The 15,011-nt window shown below is 50.4% G+C and overlaps 3 protein-coding genes across 7 annotated transcripts in view; 2 read left to right on the top strand and 1 right to left on the bottom strand.

Annotated features, from left to right (window-relative positions):
- The window catches only part of OBI1 (ORC ubiquitin ligase 1), a 44,886-nt gene extending 41,771 nt beyond the window's left edge, over window positions 1–3,115 (top strand). For all 3 annotated transcript variants that reach the window (XM_003131038.6, XM_084982029.1, XM_021065768.1), the window contains one exon: window positions 114–3,115. In XM_003131038.6, the coding sequence (XP_003131086.3) occupies window positions 114–1,635 (1,522 nt within the window). In that variant the 3' untranslated portion in view covers window positions 1,636–3,115. The remainder of the gene's footprint in view (window positions 1–113) is intronic.
- Window positions 3,116–6,721: 3,606 nt separating this feature from the next.
- Window positions 6,722–12,272, bottom strand: LOC146398643 (uncharacterized). Of its 3 annotated transcripts, none has more exons than XM_084982036.1 (3): window positions 12,093–12,272; window positions 10,557–10,716; window positions 6,722–8,996 (listed from the first exon to the last, which is right to left on the bottom strand). In XM_084982036.1, exons 1-3 carry the CDS (start codon window positions 12,160–12,162, stop codon window positions 8,861–8,863), a joined length of 366 nt encoding a protein of 121 aa, XP_084838162.1. In that variant the 5' UTR covers window positions 12,163–12,272; the 3' UTR covers window positions 6,722–8,860. The 3 variants fall into 3 exon arrangements, with proteins under 3 accessions (XP_084838162.1, XP_084838161.1, XP_084838163.1); XM_084982035.1 differs by having other exon boundaries at window positions 6,722–7,218; XM_084982037.1 differs by having other exon boundaries at window positions 8,731–8,996; window positions 10,585–10,716.
- Window positions 12,273–12,526: 254 nt separating this feature from the next.
- Window positions 12,527–14,704, top strand: POU4F1 (POU class 4 homeobox 1). Its single transcript, XM_021065767.2, has 2 exons — window positions 12,527–12,785; window positions 13,433–14,704. Exons 1-2 carry the CDS (start codon window positions 12,663–12,665, stop codon window positions 14,573–14,575), a joined length of 1,266 nt encoding a protein of 421 aa, XP_020921426.1. The 5' UTR covers window positions 12,527–12,662; the 3' UTR covers window positions 14,576–14,704.
- The last annotated feature ends 307 nt before the right edge of the window (window positions 14,705–15,011 follow it).

Below are 15,011 nucleotides of genomic sequence, written 5' to 3'. Positions count from 1 at the left end.
ATGTCACTGTTATGTGAAATTAGAATGCGCAGAGACAATCGGCACTCTTAAACTTGGAAGAGGAAAGAAAAAATTTTGAACTAGAAGGTTAACTATCCTTCCCTTCCTTGCAGGTTTGGAAGGTTTACCGTAGCTGCTCTTCAGTCCAAAGTAGAGCAGTATGAACGAGAAACCAATCGCCTCAAGAAAGCCCTGGAACGAAGTGATAAGTATATAGAGGAATTAGAATCTCAAATTACACAGCTAAAAAATTCAAGTGATGAGAAGGAAGCTCGGAATTCCATTTGCCAGAGAGCACTTTCTACAGATGGCAAGGGGAACACAGGCAGCGAGGAGGACATGGCGTCCAAGAATCAAGGTGATGGTGCCAGGAAGCAGCTTGGCTCATCCACCTCCAGTTCTCACCTGGCAAAACCTTCTAGCAGTTCTGCCAGGCAGGAAGGCACCAACAAAACAGAACCCAGTTGTTGTAAGAACAAAGACCTTTATCAGAAACGGGCAGAAATAATGTTAGATGTGACCGATACAAGTATGGATACTTATTTGGAAAGAGAGTGGGGCGGGAAGCCGAGCGATTGTGTAGCCTACAAAGATGAAGAGCTCTATGATCTTCCAGCCCCCTGCACTCCTTTGTCCCTTAGCTGCCTTCAGCTCAGTACACCAGAAAATAGAGAGAGCTCTGTGGTCAAAGCAGGGGTTTCCAAAAAGCACCCAAACCATCTCAGAAAATTGGTGTTTGATGATTTTTGTGATTCTCCTGGTGTTTCTAATAAAGATTCTTCAGAAGATGATAGAAGTGAAAGTGAAAAGAAATCAGAATGTTTTACTTCCCCAAAGACAGGGTTTTGGGATTGTTGTTCCACAAGCTACACCCCCAGCTTGGATTTTGAAAGCTCAGAGGGGAACACCATAGCAAATTCTGTTGGAGAAATTTCTTCAAAATTGAGTGAGAAATCAGGCTCGTGTTTATCCAAGAGGTTGAATTCTATCCGCACTTTTGAAATGAATCGGACAAGAACATCCAGCGAAGCATCAATGGACGCGGCTTACCTTGACAAAATCTCGGAGTTGGATTCGATGATGTCAGAGTCTGACAACAGCAAGAGCCCTTGTAATAATGGTTTTAAGTCATTGGACTTGGATGGGTTATCAAAGTCATCCCAAGGCAGTGAATTCCTTGAGGAACCAGATAAGTTGGAAGAAAGAACTAAGCCACATCTTTCCAAAGGCTCTCTAACTACTGATCAGTTAGAAAATGGAAATGAATGGAAATCCAACTCTTTTTTTCTCCTCTCTCCATCTGACCAAGAAATGAACGAAGATTTTTCACTCCATCCCAGTTCGAACCCAGGAACCAATGAAATCAAACCCCCGAGCTGTTTGTTTCAGACTGAGTTTTCCCAGGGTGTTTTGTTAAGCAGTTCACACCGTCTGTTTGAAGATCAAAGGTTTGGGTCATCTTTGTTCAAGATGTCCTCAGAGATGCATGGTCTCCAGAACCACCTTCAGTCTCCTTGGTCTACTTCCACTTCCTTTGTGCCTGAAAAGAGGAATAAAAATATGAATCAGTCAACAAAAAGAAAAATCCAGAGCAGCCTTTCCAATGCCAGCCCATCCAAAGCAACTAAAAGTTGACTTAGAAGAGAGGCATCATTTCTGTTTTTGTCTTGAGAGGAAGATAAGATTTTAAAGTTAACTTTTTTCCCCTCAAAAGGTCTATATGATTTGGAATTGATGATCCTTAGCCAGGTGTCAAGTCAGAATGGTGTACCCAGGATACTTTTGTCCATTTTAAAGAGTTTAGTTATTTTCATTTTCGTTTGGGATCATTTTGACCAGAAAAGGTAGGGAGAGGGTTTCTTTTCTTTCTTTCTTTTTTTTTTTTTTTTCTTTTTAGGGCCGCACTCGAAGCATGTGGAGGTACCCAGCCAGGCTAGGGACCAAATCAGAGCCACAGCTGCCGACCTACGCCACAGCCACAGCAATGCAGGATCCAAGCTGTGTCTGTGATCTACACCACAGCTCACGGCAATGCCAGATCCTTGACCCACTGAGCGAGGCCAGGGATCGAACCCACAACCTCATGGTTCCTAGTCGGATTATTTTCTGCTGCGCCATGGTGGGAACTCCGGGAGAGGATTTCTTTTTAACAAATACTGCATGTATCTGGTTTGGGTATATTTTGTTTTCTTGAATCTTGATTTAACTATTCAGATACAGTGGCTCATTAATAAGCCTCAGTTATCCTCAGAACTTGTATTTCTTAAATAAAACTTTTGGTGTTGTCTACATACTGCTCACAAGGCATTCGGGTTTCTTTAAAGCTTTTCCTAGGGTGGAAATTACTTTGCCTGCCCCCTTTTATTTATGTTTAGTGATGGCCTAACTTTTATACAAGGCCATGATAGAGAAACAGCACTCGATCCTTAGTCCAATATACTTTTTTTTTTAAGGTTCTTTGTATATGTCTGCGTTTTTAACATTGTTTTTGGTCCAGTTTTTGTGAAAACGTGTGCTAGTGTGAAAGAATAGACTTTGATTTGCTCATCTTTTTGTGTGTTGAATATCAGAAATTCAGCCTACTTGAGCAAGAAAGAAGGCACTGAACAGTTGGGTTTGAAGGAGCCTAAACATAGTAGCTTCATTACTCAAGATATACATGTGCAAAAGCACTCATTGCCAAGTTCTTGATCCACTTACGTCCCAGGGGAGCTTTTTGTTTTTTTTGGAGGGGCGAAGTACTTGTTTGCATGTTACTGTTCTTTGTGGAAACTGTATATGCATGGTAGCATTCTTGCTTGCACTGTTTTCCTTACTTACGAGTTTTAATTGGCTAATAGAATATCTTTTATATAGGGCAAATTTTTTTTTCCATGAAGAGTATTAAAGGGGTGAGAACAGGTGAGCTAAGCACAATTTTTAATTTAGGCTCTAAAAAGGTGTTTTATTCTAAACATGTTTGGTGTGCCTATATAGGCCTTTAAAAATGGTTTGTATGCTAATGACTTGTTTATCTAATGTGCACTGAACATTTTACATTAATACTGTACTGTTTTACATTAATACTGCATGCTTTTCTATGTGAATCGAATAAAGGATGGCATAAGCACTGTAATCCTTGATGTTGTCTCAGATGTTCAGTTAGCCTACATAGACCAGTAAAACTTAGCATTTTTAATTGATCTTTTAATATAGGGGTTGGCAAACTATGGCCCCTGCACCAAATCTGACCTGCACCTGTTTTTGTGAAAGGCTTGTGAACCAAAAATGGTATATACAGTTTTAATGTTTTTTTTTTTAAATACAAAGAATACTGCATAATACAGGAAAATAATATGAAATTCAAATATCAGTGTTTCTAAATAAAGTCTTACTAGATCGCAGCTACTCTTATCTGTTGACATTTTATCTATGGCTGCTTTTGCGCTACAAGGGCAGAGTTGAATAGTTGCAACAGAGACCATATGGTGCAAAACCTAAAATATTTACTCTTTGGCCTGGTACAGAAAAATTTGCTGACTTCTGTTATAATAGACTCAGGCTTCAACAAAACCATAAACGTATTAAAAAATCACTTATGATTTGGAGAATCATGACCTCTACTTTTAGATCTAATAAGATCCTTCTCCCCACAAAAAGGCTAATATAAAGCATAATTTTTGTTCTATCATATTTTTTTTCTAAAAAGCATTTATACATTTTAATCTTTTTGATAATGCTTAAGCTAATGGGTACTTTCAGAAATATTGCAGTTTAAATATCTTTGACAATGGAGATATACATTTGAAATTCTATTAAATGTAGAAATCTAAAATTTTTCTGTATAGAGTAAATTTGGGGGTAAGCCTAATTCTGCTGTAACTTTTTTTTTCTTTTCTTTTTTTTTTTTTTTTAACATGAACGTACAGTTTTTAATCCAAATACAAACTGACACTGTGCCATGGAAATGCACAGTATATAACCTGATTTACTAGTGTTTAACTGGGGTGAGGGTGTCTTTATGGACCAGAGTATTTCCCAGCTGCTTCAGAAACATTGCTCCATCCTCCCCAAAACAGTATTTCTTATATTAAATTAAACAAACCTGTGACATTCCTCAGTTGAAATAATCTGCAGGATTTGATTTTAATGACACATTCTCATTTATACTCCTAATCTCTTTACCATAATCTGAAATATCATGACAAATATGGTGGTCTCATTTTAAAATCTATTAAATGCACACACTTAGAACTACCTTTTATTGAAACCAACTACCTTTTACTAGCCTCTGTCTCATCTAAAAACTCTGAGCCAGGAATCATTTTCCCCAGTTTCCAGTTAAGTGAATTGAGGATTAGTGGTCACATGGCTAGAGCGGGATTAGAACTGTGTCTTGGAGCTGGGTCTCTGACGCCGAGCTTCTACTCTTCCTCCCTCACGCATAGGAGGCATGGACATTCACATCTGTAGGCCAAAGGATGAATGGGTTTGAAATTTCCAAAGATTACTTTTAAAGTAGTATTGTGGAAGTATCAGCATGTTTCATTTCAGGTAGCATTTAATTCCGACCTGTGATGGATCTACCTCTACAAGTGGAAGCTCAATGATGAGAGTTAGCGCTTTAAGTTTATAAAGATTCACATTAACTCTGAAATTTAGATGAATTTCAAAATAGCACTAAAGCTATGCTAGAAAAAGATGCCCTGTGGAGTTCCGGTCATGGCGCAGCGGAAACGAATCCAACTAGGAACTGAGAGGTCGTGGGTTCCATCCCTGGCCTCGCTCAGTGGGTTAAGGATCTGGCGTGAGCTGTGGTGTAGGTCACAGTGCAGCTCGGATCTGATGTTGCCATGGCTGTGATGTAGACTGGCAGCTGTAGCTCTGATTAGACCTCTAGCTGGGAGCCTCCACATGCTGCAAGTGTGGCCCTAAAAAGCCAAAAAAAAAAAAAAAAAAAAGATGCCCTAGTGATAAAGGAAAAAGATACATCCTTATAAAACAGTATCTTTGGACTACTCATCTTTCTAAAATGCTATGGCTAAGAGAGTGTGACATGATGCTAGATATTTTCTTGACAGGACCTTTAAGTGTTCATTTTTAATTTTTAAAAACTTTATCCCATCCAAAATGACAAGTCTTTTTCCTGTCTTAATGGATCAACTTAGACTTCAAACTGAAAATGGCATATTTTAAGATTTATTGCCCCTTAATATGAAATCAGCTCTGTTTTCCTATGAGCTTTTTCATATTTACATTGGTTTGAAACCTCTAAAGGTACCACTGAACAAGGGTCCTGAGTTTTAAGATATTTCAGGAACTTTTCTTCTCTATACTTGAATGGTGTTCAGTTATTCAGTGTAATACACGCACTTGACTTCCACCCTCCTCACTTTTGTACCTGGGAATATTTGTAGAGAACAGTTTATGGAGTGTGGCCTATTAGATTAGAAGGGTTTCCCAAGGCCTCATAAGAAGGTCTTTCATTCCTATTCGTGGGAGTCCTACACCACAGTCTTTGCCTATCATGATGTAACCTGATCCTTTTAATAATACTTGGCAGAGAGAAAACCTTTTAAGCAGTGATCTCAGAGTGCATAGTGAACATTTATTGCCTAATTCTCGGAACCCCACTCTGAGAGAGGAAGCATCTATTAAGTTGCAGATTTCTTTTAAGAATCCATCTAAAGCTTCGGCTTGGGTGATTTTCAGTGTGATATCACTGAGGCAGTCTAGAACACCACTTCTTGAAACAAGGTAGATTCCTTAGCGTATCTTAACAGGAAGCAGACTCCCCTCTAATAAATGCTCGTTGGATTAACTACGTGTAAAAATGTGTGCCTAGTTTGGCACTTAGAATTTGGGGATATAATTTGACTTGTGTTTACAGAGACCTTCTGTGAAGGAGGACCTAGTTCTGGTCCATTTTAATTCTTATAACATTGGTGGAAAAGTGTCTGTATTGGGGGTAGCGTGGAGCAGAGAGGAACCAGGTGGCTTCACGGAAGTGCTGTTTGTGCTGGGTCTTTAAGGATGTATAAGAGTTTGCTGTGGAAAAGTACATCTCTTCAAGTGGGCCTCTATCAGACGTCTCGGAAGAGGTACTGAAGGAGCATTCCCTAACAGCAGGGCTCCTGATTGAAAAAGGTTTCCCAGTAGCCTGAGCTAGCAAGTTTGGCTTTGGTCCGCCCCCCTTTCTCTGAGCATCCCCTGAGACCCTAGGCTTGCCCCTGCCGCCAGGGCCGGCGGCCTGCTGGCGAGACTGACTCCCTGGGCGCTGGAAGGCTCAGGAGGTGGCAGGTCCGGCCCATCATCTGTCCATTAAGCCGAGGCTTAGCGGACCGAGGGCCGGAAGGCTTGACCTCGCTTCCCTCACAGGGTCATCTTTGTGCTGGGGGGTGGGGAAGTGAGATCTGGCCCGCCTGCCTCGGCTCGGATCCCACTTTTCCCTTCTGATTCCGGCGAACCCCGCCTTCCAGGATTCTCCAAGCCAGCGTCGCCCCCCTCTCCCCTCACACAGTCTCCCAGGAGGACAGACCTGCCGATACCCCTCTGGCCGGAGTTTCCCGCACTCTGTAGGGCGCTCTCAGCTGCTCTCGCCCAGGCCCCACCCGAAGAAAGGACCCGCGCTCCGGTTTCCTTTCATTTTATTACCACTCGCGAAACCTGGCGATTAAGACGCGAAACCAACAAAGAGTTTTCTTTCCACCTTAACCTTGCACACAATCCTTTAACAAATTAATTAATCCTAATGAATTAACACTTCATTTATTTAAACGCGCTACAGTCCATGAATTAAATTTTCATGCAGTGATTAAAGGCTGTTAAAATATGCATGATTTCGTTAAAATTTTATAATAAATCAGGGCAATGTGTTACATGACAAGGCAACTATTTCCCAGTCCCTCGCAAGGGGCTTTGATTTGTGCAGGAGGCGGGGAGGAGGGGCGGCTGGCGGCGGCGCGGGCGAGCGTTAGAGCCGGGCGACAGGACCCAGCTCCGCACTCCGGCTTTGGGACTCGGAGCTTCGCGCTTTTCTCCGCGGCGTCTGGCCCCTCCTGGGGATCCCGCTCCTGCAGGCAGAGCCGATCCTGCGGAGGGCGACGGGCGCCAGCCTCTTGGTCCCCGGAACTACGCTGGTGGGGGCGCTGGAAGTCCTCTGCTGTCCTTTTCCGCCAGTGGAGCTGCCTCCCACCAACGCGTGCGGTGTCCGGGTCGGAGCGGCGGGCCAGCGGCTCTCTGGGGAGAGGAAGGAGACACAACTTCCGTCTGGTCGCGTGGGGTCAGGGGCGGGCGTATCTGCTGTAGAGTTGGTTGGTTTGTTGTTGTTCTGGACCAGGGGACCTGGAACCCTTCTCTGATCTGCGCGTTCTCCCGTTTTGGAAGGGGGCGGGGCGGGGGCAGCTGTGCTTCTTTTGGGACCTAAACCACAGGGGCCCGTGGTCGTGGTTAGCGGTCCAACGTTGTCACTTGGACAGCGAAACCGGGTCTGGCAACTAACGGGCGGGGGAGGACATGCCCCTCTTAGGACAGGAACGTAGTCACGTATCACTCCCAGGGCTTTCACAGGTAGGCGGGTTTAAGTCCACAGAGAGATTAGGGTGGAGATACATAGAAATATACACATACATATGCATACATATACGCATACACACACACACACACAGAGTGTTAATGACCGGTAGTGCTTTACTACTTTACTGCCACTTCAGTGATATCTATCAGTGACATCTTGGAGTGGAGTGGTGAACATCCTGGAAAAGTGTTCTCAACAGAAGTTGCCTTTGAATTAAACGGCCAGAAGAACGAAGACAGTGGGTTTTCCACCCGCTTACTCAAGAACCTCCCCCACGGGTCCCAGCTGGATCATGAACGCGGGGCTGGGACTCTTCCAAGAGGTGGTGACCACGGGCCTAAATAATTCATCCATCCCCTGGCCTTGGGGACCGAGGGAGACGAGCTGCCGAGGATGCGGGCAGGGCGAGTTACAAAGACTGGCCTGCAGGAAATCTCCCAGCTCCTGTTAGCGAGAGCGTGGCTGTGAACTCGAGCCTTGGGCTGTGCTGGGGATCGGGGTGGCAGAGGGCAGGACCACCCACCGCCCAGGACGGCCCTGCGGGCCGGCGAGGAGCCGAGTCCTGTACCTCGGGAGGGACCGGGCCGGAGGTGCGCGAGGGGTAGTGCCCAAAGAGATCCAGGATCTAATTGCAGCCCAGGCTTCGCGCTGGGAAGGCCGCCAGGAGAGGAGGCGAAAATTCGGCACTAGTCCCTCCTCTATCCCACCCTCGGGACAGAGAGGGTCTGAGCAGGAGGGTGCTAGGCTGTCCAAGAGCAGACCCTCTCCCGAGAACTGACCCTCACCGCCCTCCCCACCCCCGCCCCCAGCTCCAGGCCTGCTACTCCCCTGCCTGGCAATTCCCGCTGCTTAAAACGACCCTAGCGGCCCCTGAAGCCGGCTGACTCCAGGCTCTGGCGACTTCCCCGGCACAGGGCGCTGGCTGCACGGTGAACCGGCCGAGTTTCCGGGCAGCAGCCCGCAGGAAACGTGGCGCCCGGGATCTGTGAAGCGCCAAGTTGCCTCTTGGGCCGCTGGGCTTGCAGGATGGGCCAGATCCCCGGGTTTGGGCAAGAACGCGGGGCCCGATCCCCTTCTCCTGTACACACACAACCTCCGCTCACTTCAGGGGACATTCCCCGGGACCCATCCCCCCACCCTTCCCTGAATGCGGATAAATAATAGATCGGGTTCAGTCCCAAAGGAGGGGGGGCGCGGTGGGGGGCAAAGGTTGAGGAGTCCAGCGCTAACTCCCCCCCACACACACACCCTTTGGGAAGGAGAAAGGCCGCCCAGCCCCTGGCATCTGTGGAGGGGGCGGGGTGGTCAAATGCGAGGACAGTTCACCCGCAAGGTGCCTGCCCCAGCGCAGCGCCTCTGCGGGCCGGTCTCCTCCGACCTGCCCACGTCTGCTCCCTGAGCTCGGGAAAGAGGCGCTGCCAAAGGAAATGTGAAGTGGGGCCTGCCAAAGGAGGAGGAGAAAATTAATTAATGAGGGAAAGAAATGTGTCTCTGATCCATGTGATAGACTCCCTATCCCTGGGGGCAGAAATTCCTTGGAAATCAATAGCTGTGCATTCATTATCCCCCTCTTGATAAAATGCAAAGCTATGAGGTCCGGGGAGGAGGGAATTTGCATTGGTCATTAAACAGGAAGGGAAAATAAAACCTGCCCAGGAATCAGTGCCAAGCCTGGGACCCCGGGTGGGCATCACTACTCAGGCAGAAGCCAACTAGTGACCGCACTTGCCAAACCCAGAAATCAAAGCAGTGACATTTATGGACTGGGCCCCAGTTGGCCAGCCTTTCCTTTCACGGCCCTGGAGTAACCAGGGAAAGGCTTGACAAGGGCAAAGTAACTGCCCACAGATCCACCACAGTGTCCCACTCTCTAGTCTGGGGCTGAGACCCAGCGGGAATGTGGCAGGGTAATTCTCCAAGCATCCTCCGCCACCTCACCCCACATTTCTTAAAACTGTCATCACATCTGTATCACAAAATACCCCTTCACCTGCAGCTGCCCCATGCTCATATACAGCCTCCACCTGGAGGGCAGATACCTGTATATCTGCATATTCATTTTATCTCCAGTGTCTTGTACTGGCCCAGACTGGTGCTCAGCAAGCATTCGAGGAAAGCAAGTAGGATAAAAGAAAATGAGCCAGGGATGAAATAAATAATTTCAGGAAATGAGGAGGATGGAATCAAGATATACAGCTTTGTGAGGGGACAGACAGTAGGCCCCTCTGTCTAAACCCCATCTCCTTTTTAGGGAGACAGGAAACCCTTTCAGTGATCTTCCTGCCTGCCCCCCATTGGCCCTAGGTTGGGCAACGCTGTTTTGCTCGATGCCCTGCTCATCTGCCTTCTTTTCCTTCCTACACACGTGTATTGTTCCATAAGGGCATTTTCACTCTGACAAGCACACTTCCTAAGCTCCATATGGACACAAATGTGCCCCAAATGGGTTTCCAATCAATGCATTAGTGGGGCTGGTGGGCCCAGTAGTGACTGGGAATTGTACCCAGGGCCCTATTTCTAGGCCCTGGGGGAAAAGCCCCCTGCCCCTTGCAAAGGCTTGGCACCTGGTTAAGGTGGGCAGGGTCTCCGGTCCCTAAAAGAAGTGAAGTAGGAGGGGCGTCTCAGCGAGATGGTGAACTCTTGATCTCAGGCCAAGGACTTCCCTGCTAGGTATTTATTGGTGACTTCTCAGCGTCGGAGGGTAAACTGAGTTGAGCTTCGAGAGCTTTGGGGCTTGCCTCGCTTTCTCCGGGTCCATGGCCTCAAACCTGAGCTATTTGTGTTTGTGTTTCCCTTGCACTCTTTGGGGTCCCTAAAAGCCAGTTTTTGCCTGGGGGAACGGGGGGACAGAATCTAAGCGCGGGTCCTCTGAGGGGCCCTTCTTCCCCGCCCCTCCCACCAACCCCCCCCCCCCGAAGATCTTGGGGAAGCGCCGCGATGGGTGTCGGGAAGGATTAAGTTAAGCCTGGACACCCGGTGCGACGACTACCGTAGGACTCACTCGCTCCCTCCAGCGATGTCCTGTTCACCGTCCATTCCCCGTAGAGATAATGTTGCATTTAGCACTCCCAGGGGACCGCGTAATGGATGGAAACGAGGCTCCTTCTCACACCAGCAAGTGAACGTCCTTTTCTCTCCCCTCTCTGCAAGGGGGTGGGAGGCTGGGTGGAAAGGTAGAGAGAAAAGAAAAGAAAGAAGAAGCCTGGGTGACGCCTGGGGGCTGGTCTTGGATTTTGAGTAGTGTGTATGCTAAATAGGCACGCGTTTATCCAAATGTGTCTTACACGCGAAAGCAAATTTAGCTTTATAGAAAAGAGATCTAATCTTTGGTGGAAATACAGACCTCCTTGGTGTGGAAGAGCCCAGAAAGATTATTTATCTGATCTCCGCCTCCCATAAGCAGCCCCTTGCGGCTCTCCAGATCTCTCGCCGCAGATGTGATAACATCTGGGCTATTATTATCACCCCGGGCAAGCGCTGAGTCCCTGGGGACTCGAGCACGTTCCCTCGGGAGGCCCTTGATCTGCCTGCCACATAAAGGCCATATAGCAGGTTGGCTAATTGATTTATTCTTCTTAGGTTTTGATTTCACAATAATAAAAAATAAAGGCTGGACCAGAGCTTGGCCCCAGTTCTTTCAAAATGGTTTGAATTAATATTTTAATCACACTTTCCTATAAACCGGTTGATTCTGTCTCATCTATGTATGTATACACATCCACACAGAGAGAGAGACAGAGACAAAAAGTCAAAACGATAGAAGGGAAAGCAAAGTTCTCTTCAACATCTTATTCCCTTTTCTCTGAAGCTATTTCCTTTTCCTGGGGTTTCCAGCATAGTGTGTGTGTGTGTGTGTGTGTGTGTGTGTGTGTGTGTGTGTGTGTGTGTATACGCTGAAGAGAGATAAGGATCCCAACTACACCCTGTTAACTATTTTTCCTTTTGATTACAAGAAGCCTCAGATCACCCGGAGCGCGTTTGAAATGTGGGTTTGTACACGGTTAAAGGAGACAAACAATAAGAGAAATGCACAATTTCATTTCAACAGCCATTCCTTGGTAGAAAGCACTCGCTCCGTGTGGCTCCTAAGTGGCTGTCACTGTCGTCCCTGACACAGTTATATTCACAACAACAACAACAAAGTATGCGGAGGAAATTAAATTATATGGAAATCAATAGCATCTGACTGCTTCAAACAAATGTCTGTCACCGCGATTATTCTCCAGGAACCTATTTATAAACCATGAAAGAAAAAGGTTCTTGCAGCAAAAGACAGCATCTTCTGCATTCTGTGTTATTTATACCGTATACAGAGGAATGCACGGGCATAATTTAACATACAAATGCCCAGCTGTATACATTATATAACAGCTTGTTAGACGTCCCGGAGAGGAGGTGTGCCTAAGTAATGCGCATATATTCAGGGCTTGCAATTCGAGTTGCGGCGCGGGGTGGGGGGCGGCGTAGGAGGGAGGGAAACCGCCCAGAGGCTAGCAAGCTTCTATCTTGTCTTTCTCCCCCCCAAAAAGGTGCCTACCCTCAGACAATAGCTGGCCCTTTTGATCTTCCAGACCCGAGGTGGGAAAGGTGAGGCGTGCAGTGCGCATGTCCGGGTAGCTACAGGTGCATCACCTGCGCTGTCCTTGCTGGTGGTCACTATAAGAGCGGCTCCCACGCGCCGGTCGCGGCCGGCGAGCGCGCGCGCGCGCAGACGCACGGCGCCGCGGAAAGGGAGAGCGCGCGTCAGACAGACGGAGACAGCTGATGCCTGTCAGCGCGGCGGGCCCGCGAGCTCTCGCGAGAGCTCCCCGGACCGGCCGCGAGAAGTGGGGCTCAGGTGTAAGAGGAGTGCATCCCGTCGGCGCACGGGGCTAGAGCTCTCGGAGAAGTGGGATCGCGTGGCCGGTGAGCGGCGGTCTGCGCGGTCAGAGGGAGCGCCGGGCGGCAGCGGCGGCGGCAGAAGCAGCAGCGGCCCCCGGCGCGTCCACCGGCTCCGCGCCGCTAGCCGCTACGGCTGCAGCCTCCGAAGGGAGGCCGGGGGAGCCAGCGTGCGCACTTTCCCGCGGACTTTCGGAGTGTTTGTGGATTTACATGCCAAGCCATCAAGATGATGTCCATGAACAGCAAGCAGCCTCACTTTGCCATGCATCCTACCCTCCCTGAGCACAAGTACCCGTCGCTGCACTCCAGCTCCGAGGCCATCCGGCGGGCCTGCCTGCCCACGCCGCCGGTAAGCGCCCCACGCCCGCGGACCTGGCCCGCGCGCCCGGCCCCTCCCAGTCTCAGAGACGCTGCATGTCGGGTGCTGATGTGTGCCCAGGTCCCGGTGCGGGAAGGGATTTTTAGAAGAATCCCGCTGCGAAGCACGCTTTGTACAGTGGCGCTTAGTGTCCTGTTTCCGTCGCCTCTGCCTCGGTGTCTGGCGCCGGCGATCGGAGTGGGGAGCGCTGGGGCCATGACTCTCGACTTCCCTCCACTTTCTCTGATAATTTCATGCCTTGGAAAGGCGGTCTCTGTGCGTGTTCGGGTGCGTGACACGGGTCCCCAGCTGCGAGTTACATCTCCATTTCTTCTTCTTTCCCCCTCCTTTTTCGTCTCCCACGCCTGTCCCCCGAATGTGTTCCTGTGTGCCATTCTCCTCTGCATCTTCCCCTCTCCCCACACTCCCGTCCTTTCTCATCTGACCCCCCTGTCTCATCCCCAATGTGTCCCTATTCTGTCTTTCCCGGTCGCCACTATCCCCACCCCTGTTGTTATTTTGGTTGTTTTGTGTTTGCCTTTTGCCTGTTGTGCTCTCCCACTCGTGTGTGGTTTTGTTTTGTGTTTTTGCTTTTTTGGTTTTGTGGTTTTTTTTGGTTTGGTTTGTGTCGCCTGCAGCTGCAGAGCAACCTCTTCGCCAGCCTAGACGAAACGCTGCTGGCGCGGGCAGAGGCGCTAGCGGCCGTGGATATCGCCGTGTCCCAAGGCAAGAGCCACCCGTTCAAGCCGGACGCCACGTACCACACGATGAACAGCGTGCCATGCACGTCCACGTCCACCGTGCCGCTGGCGCACCACCACCACCACCACCATCACCACCAGGCGCTCGAGCCTGGTGACCTGCTGGACCACATCTCGTCGCCCTCGCTCGCGCTCATGGCCGGAGCGGGCGGCGCGGGCGCGGCGGGCGGCGGCGGCAGCGCCCACGACGGCCCGGGGGGCGGCGGCGGCCCGGGGGGCGGCGGCGGCCCAGGCGGCGGCGGCCCCGGGGGCGGTGGCGGCGGCGGCGGCCCTGGGGGAGGCGGTGGGGGTCCGGGCGGCGGGCTGCTGGGCGGCTCGGCGCATCCGCACCCGCACATGCACGGCCTGGGCCACCTGTCGCACCCGGCGGCGGCGGCCGCCATGAACATGCCGTCGGGGCTGCCGCACCCCGGGCTGGTGGCGGCGGCGGCGCACCACGGCGCGGCGGCGGCGGCGGCGGCAGCGGCGGCGGGGCAGGTGGCGGCGGCGTCGGCAGCGGCGGCCGTGGTGGGCGCGGCGGGCCTGGCGTCCATCTGCGACTCGGACACGGACCCGCGCGAGCTCGAGGCGTTCGCCGAGCGCTTCAAGCAGCGGCGCATCAAGCTGGGCGTGACGCAGGCCGACGTGGGCTCGGCGCTGGCCAACCTCAAGATCCCGGGCGTGGGCTCGCTCAGCCAGAGCACCATCTGCAGGTTCGAGTCGCTCACGCTCTCACACAACAACATGATCGCGCTCAAGCCCATCCTGCAGGCGTGGCTGGAGGAGGCCGAGGGCGCGCAGCGCGAGAAAATGAACAAGCCCGAGCTCTTCAACGGCGGCGAGAAGAAGCGCAAGCGGACTTCCATCGCCGCGCCGGAGAAGCGCTCCCTCGAGGCCTACTTCGCGGTACAGCCCCGGCCCTCGTCCGAGAAGATCGCCGCCATCGCCGAGAAACTGGACCTCAAAAAGAACGTGGTGCGGGTGTGGTTTTGCAACCAGAGACAGAAGCAGAAGCGGATGAAATTCTCCGCCACTTACTGAGGGGGATGGGAGGTACCGGGCGGGGCGGAACGGGGAGGTGGAGGGGCATTTCGGGGAGCTTTCCTCGGGCCTGCTTCTCCTCCTCGAATTCAGAGTGTCCGTTGTTATCCTGCTTGCATTTGGGGAGTCCCTTCTTGAGTGTTCTCCACCTCCTCTCTGCTCACCCTGCCCTTATCCTCCCCCAGCCTGGAGGACTGGGGTGCATGGTGTGGACACAGGAGAGAAGGGTGGGGGGAGAAGAGGAGCATTTGGGAGAGCGGGGAGTGAAGGGAAGGAAAGCGGAGACAGGAGGAGGGGTTTTGAGGAGCAGGATGGTTCTGGGGGAGAGGGTGGGGGGGTACACGCGGGAAGGTTAGGGAAATGGACTGTTTTTGACCAGAGACACTTATCAAAATCTCCTGGGGACCAAGGAACTATGTACAAAAAGCAAAAACAA

Source organism: Sus scrofa, chromosome 11, assembly GCF_054392235.1.
Source record: "Sus scrofa isolate SSC_HxYL_T2T_F1_AM1 chromosome 11, Sscrofa_HxYL_maternal_Yorkshire_Landrace_v2.0, whole genome shotgun sequence".
NCBI lineage: Eukaryota > Metazoa > Chordata > Mammalia > Artiodactyla > Suidae > Sus > Sus scrofa.
The sequence above is the reverse complement of the archived record's forward strand: the minus strand, read 5'-3'. Positions and strand labels throughout refer to the sequence as shown.

Bases quoted from the DNA above. Each gene is read 5' to 3' on its own strand.
- LOC146398643 (XM_084982035.1), bottom strand. From the start codon at position 12,162: ATGCGCACTGCACGCCTCACCTTTCCCACCTCGGGTCTGGAAGATCAA. The intron at 10,717-12,092 runs GTAGGCACCTTT...CTTTCCACCCAG, and splicing joins GGGCCAGCTATTGTCTGAGG to CCTCCCACCCCCTTGCAGAG. The intron at 7,219-10,556 runs GTGAGTCCTACG...TCCTCTCCCCAG, and splicing joins GACATCGCTGGAGGGAGCGA to AGAGCCGCTGGCCCGCCGCT.
- POU4F1 (XM_021065767.2), top strand. From the start codon at position 12,663: ATGATGTCCATGAACAGCAAGCAGCCTCACTTTGCCATGCATCCTACC. The intron at 12,786-13,432 runs GTAAGCGCCCCA...TGTCGCCTGCAG, and splicing joins CCTGCCTGCCCACGCCGCCG to CTGCAGAGCAACCTCTTCGC.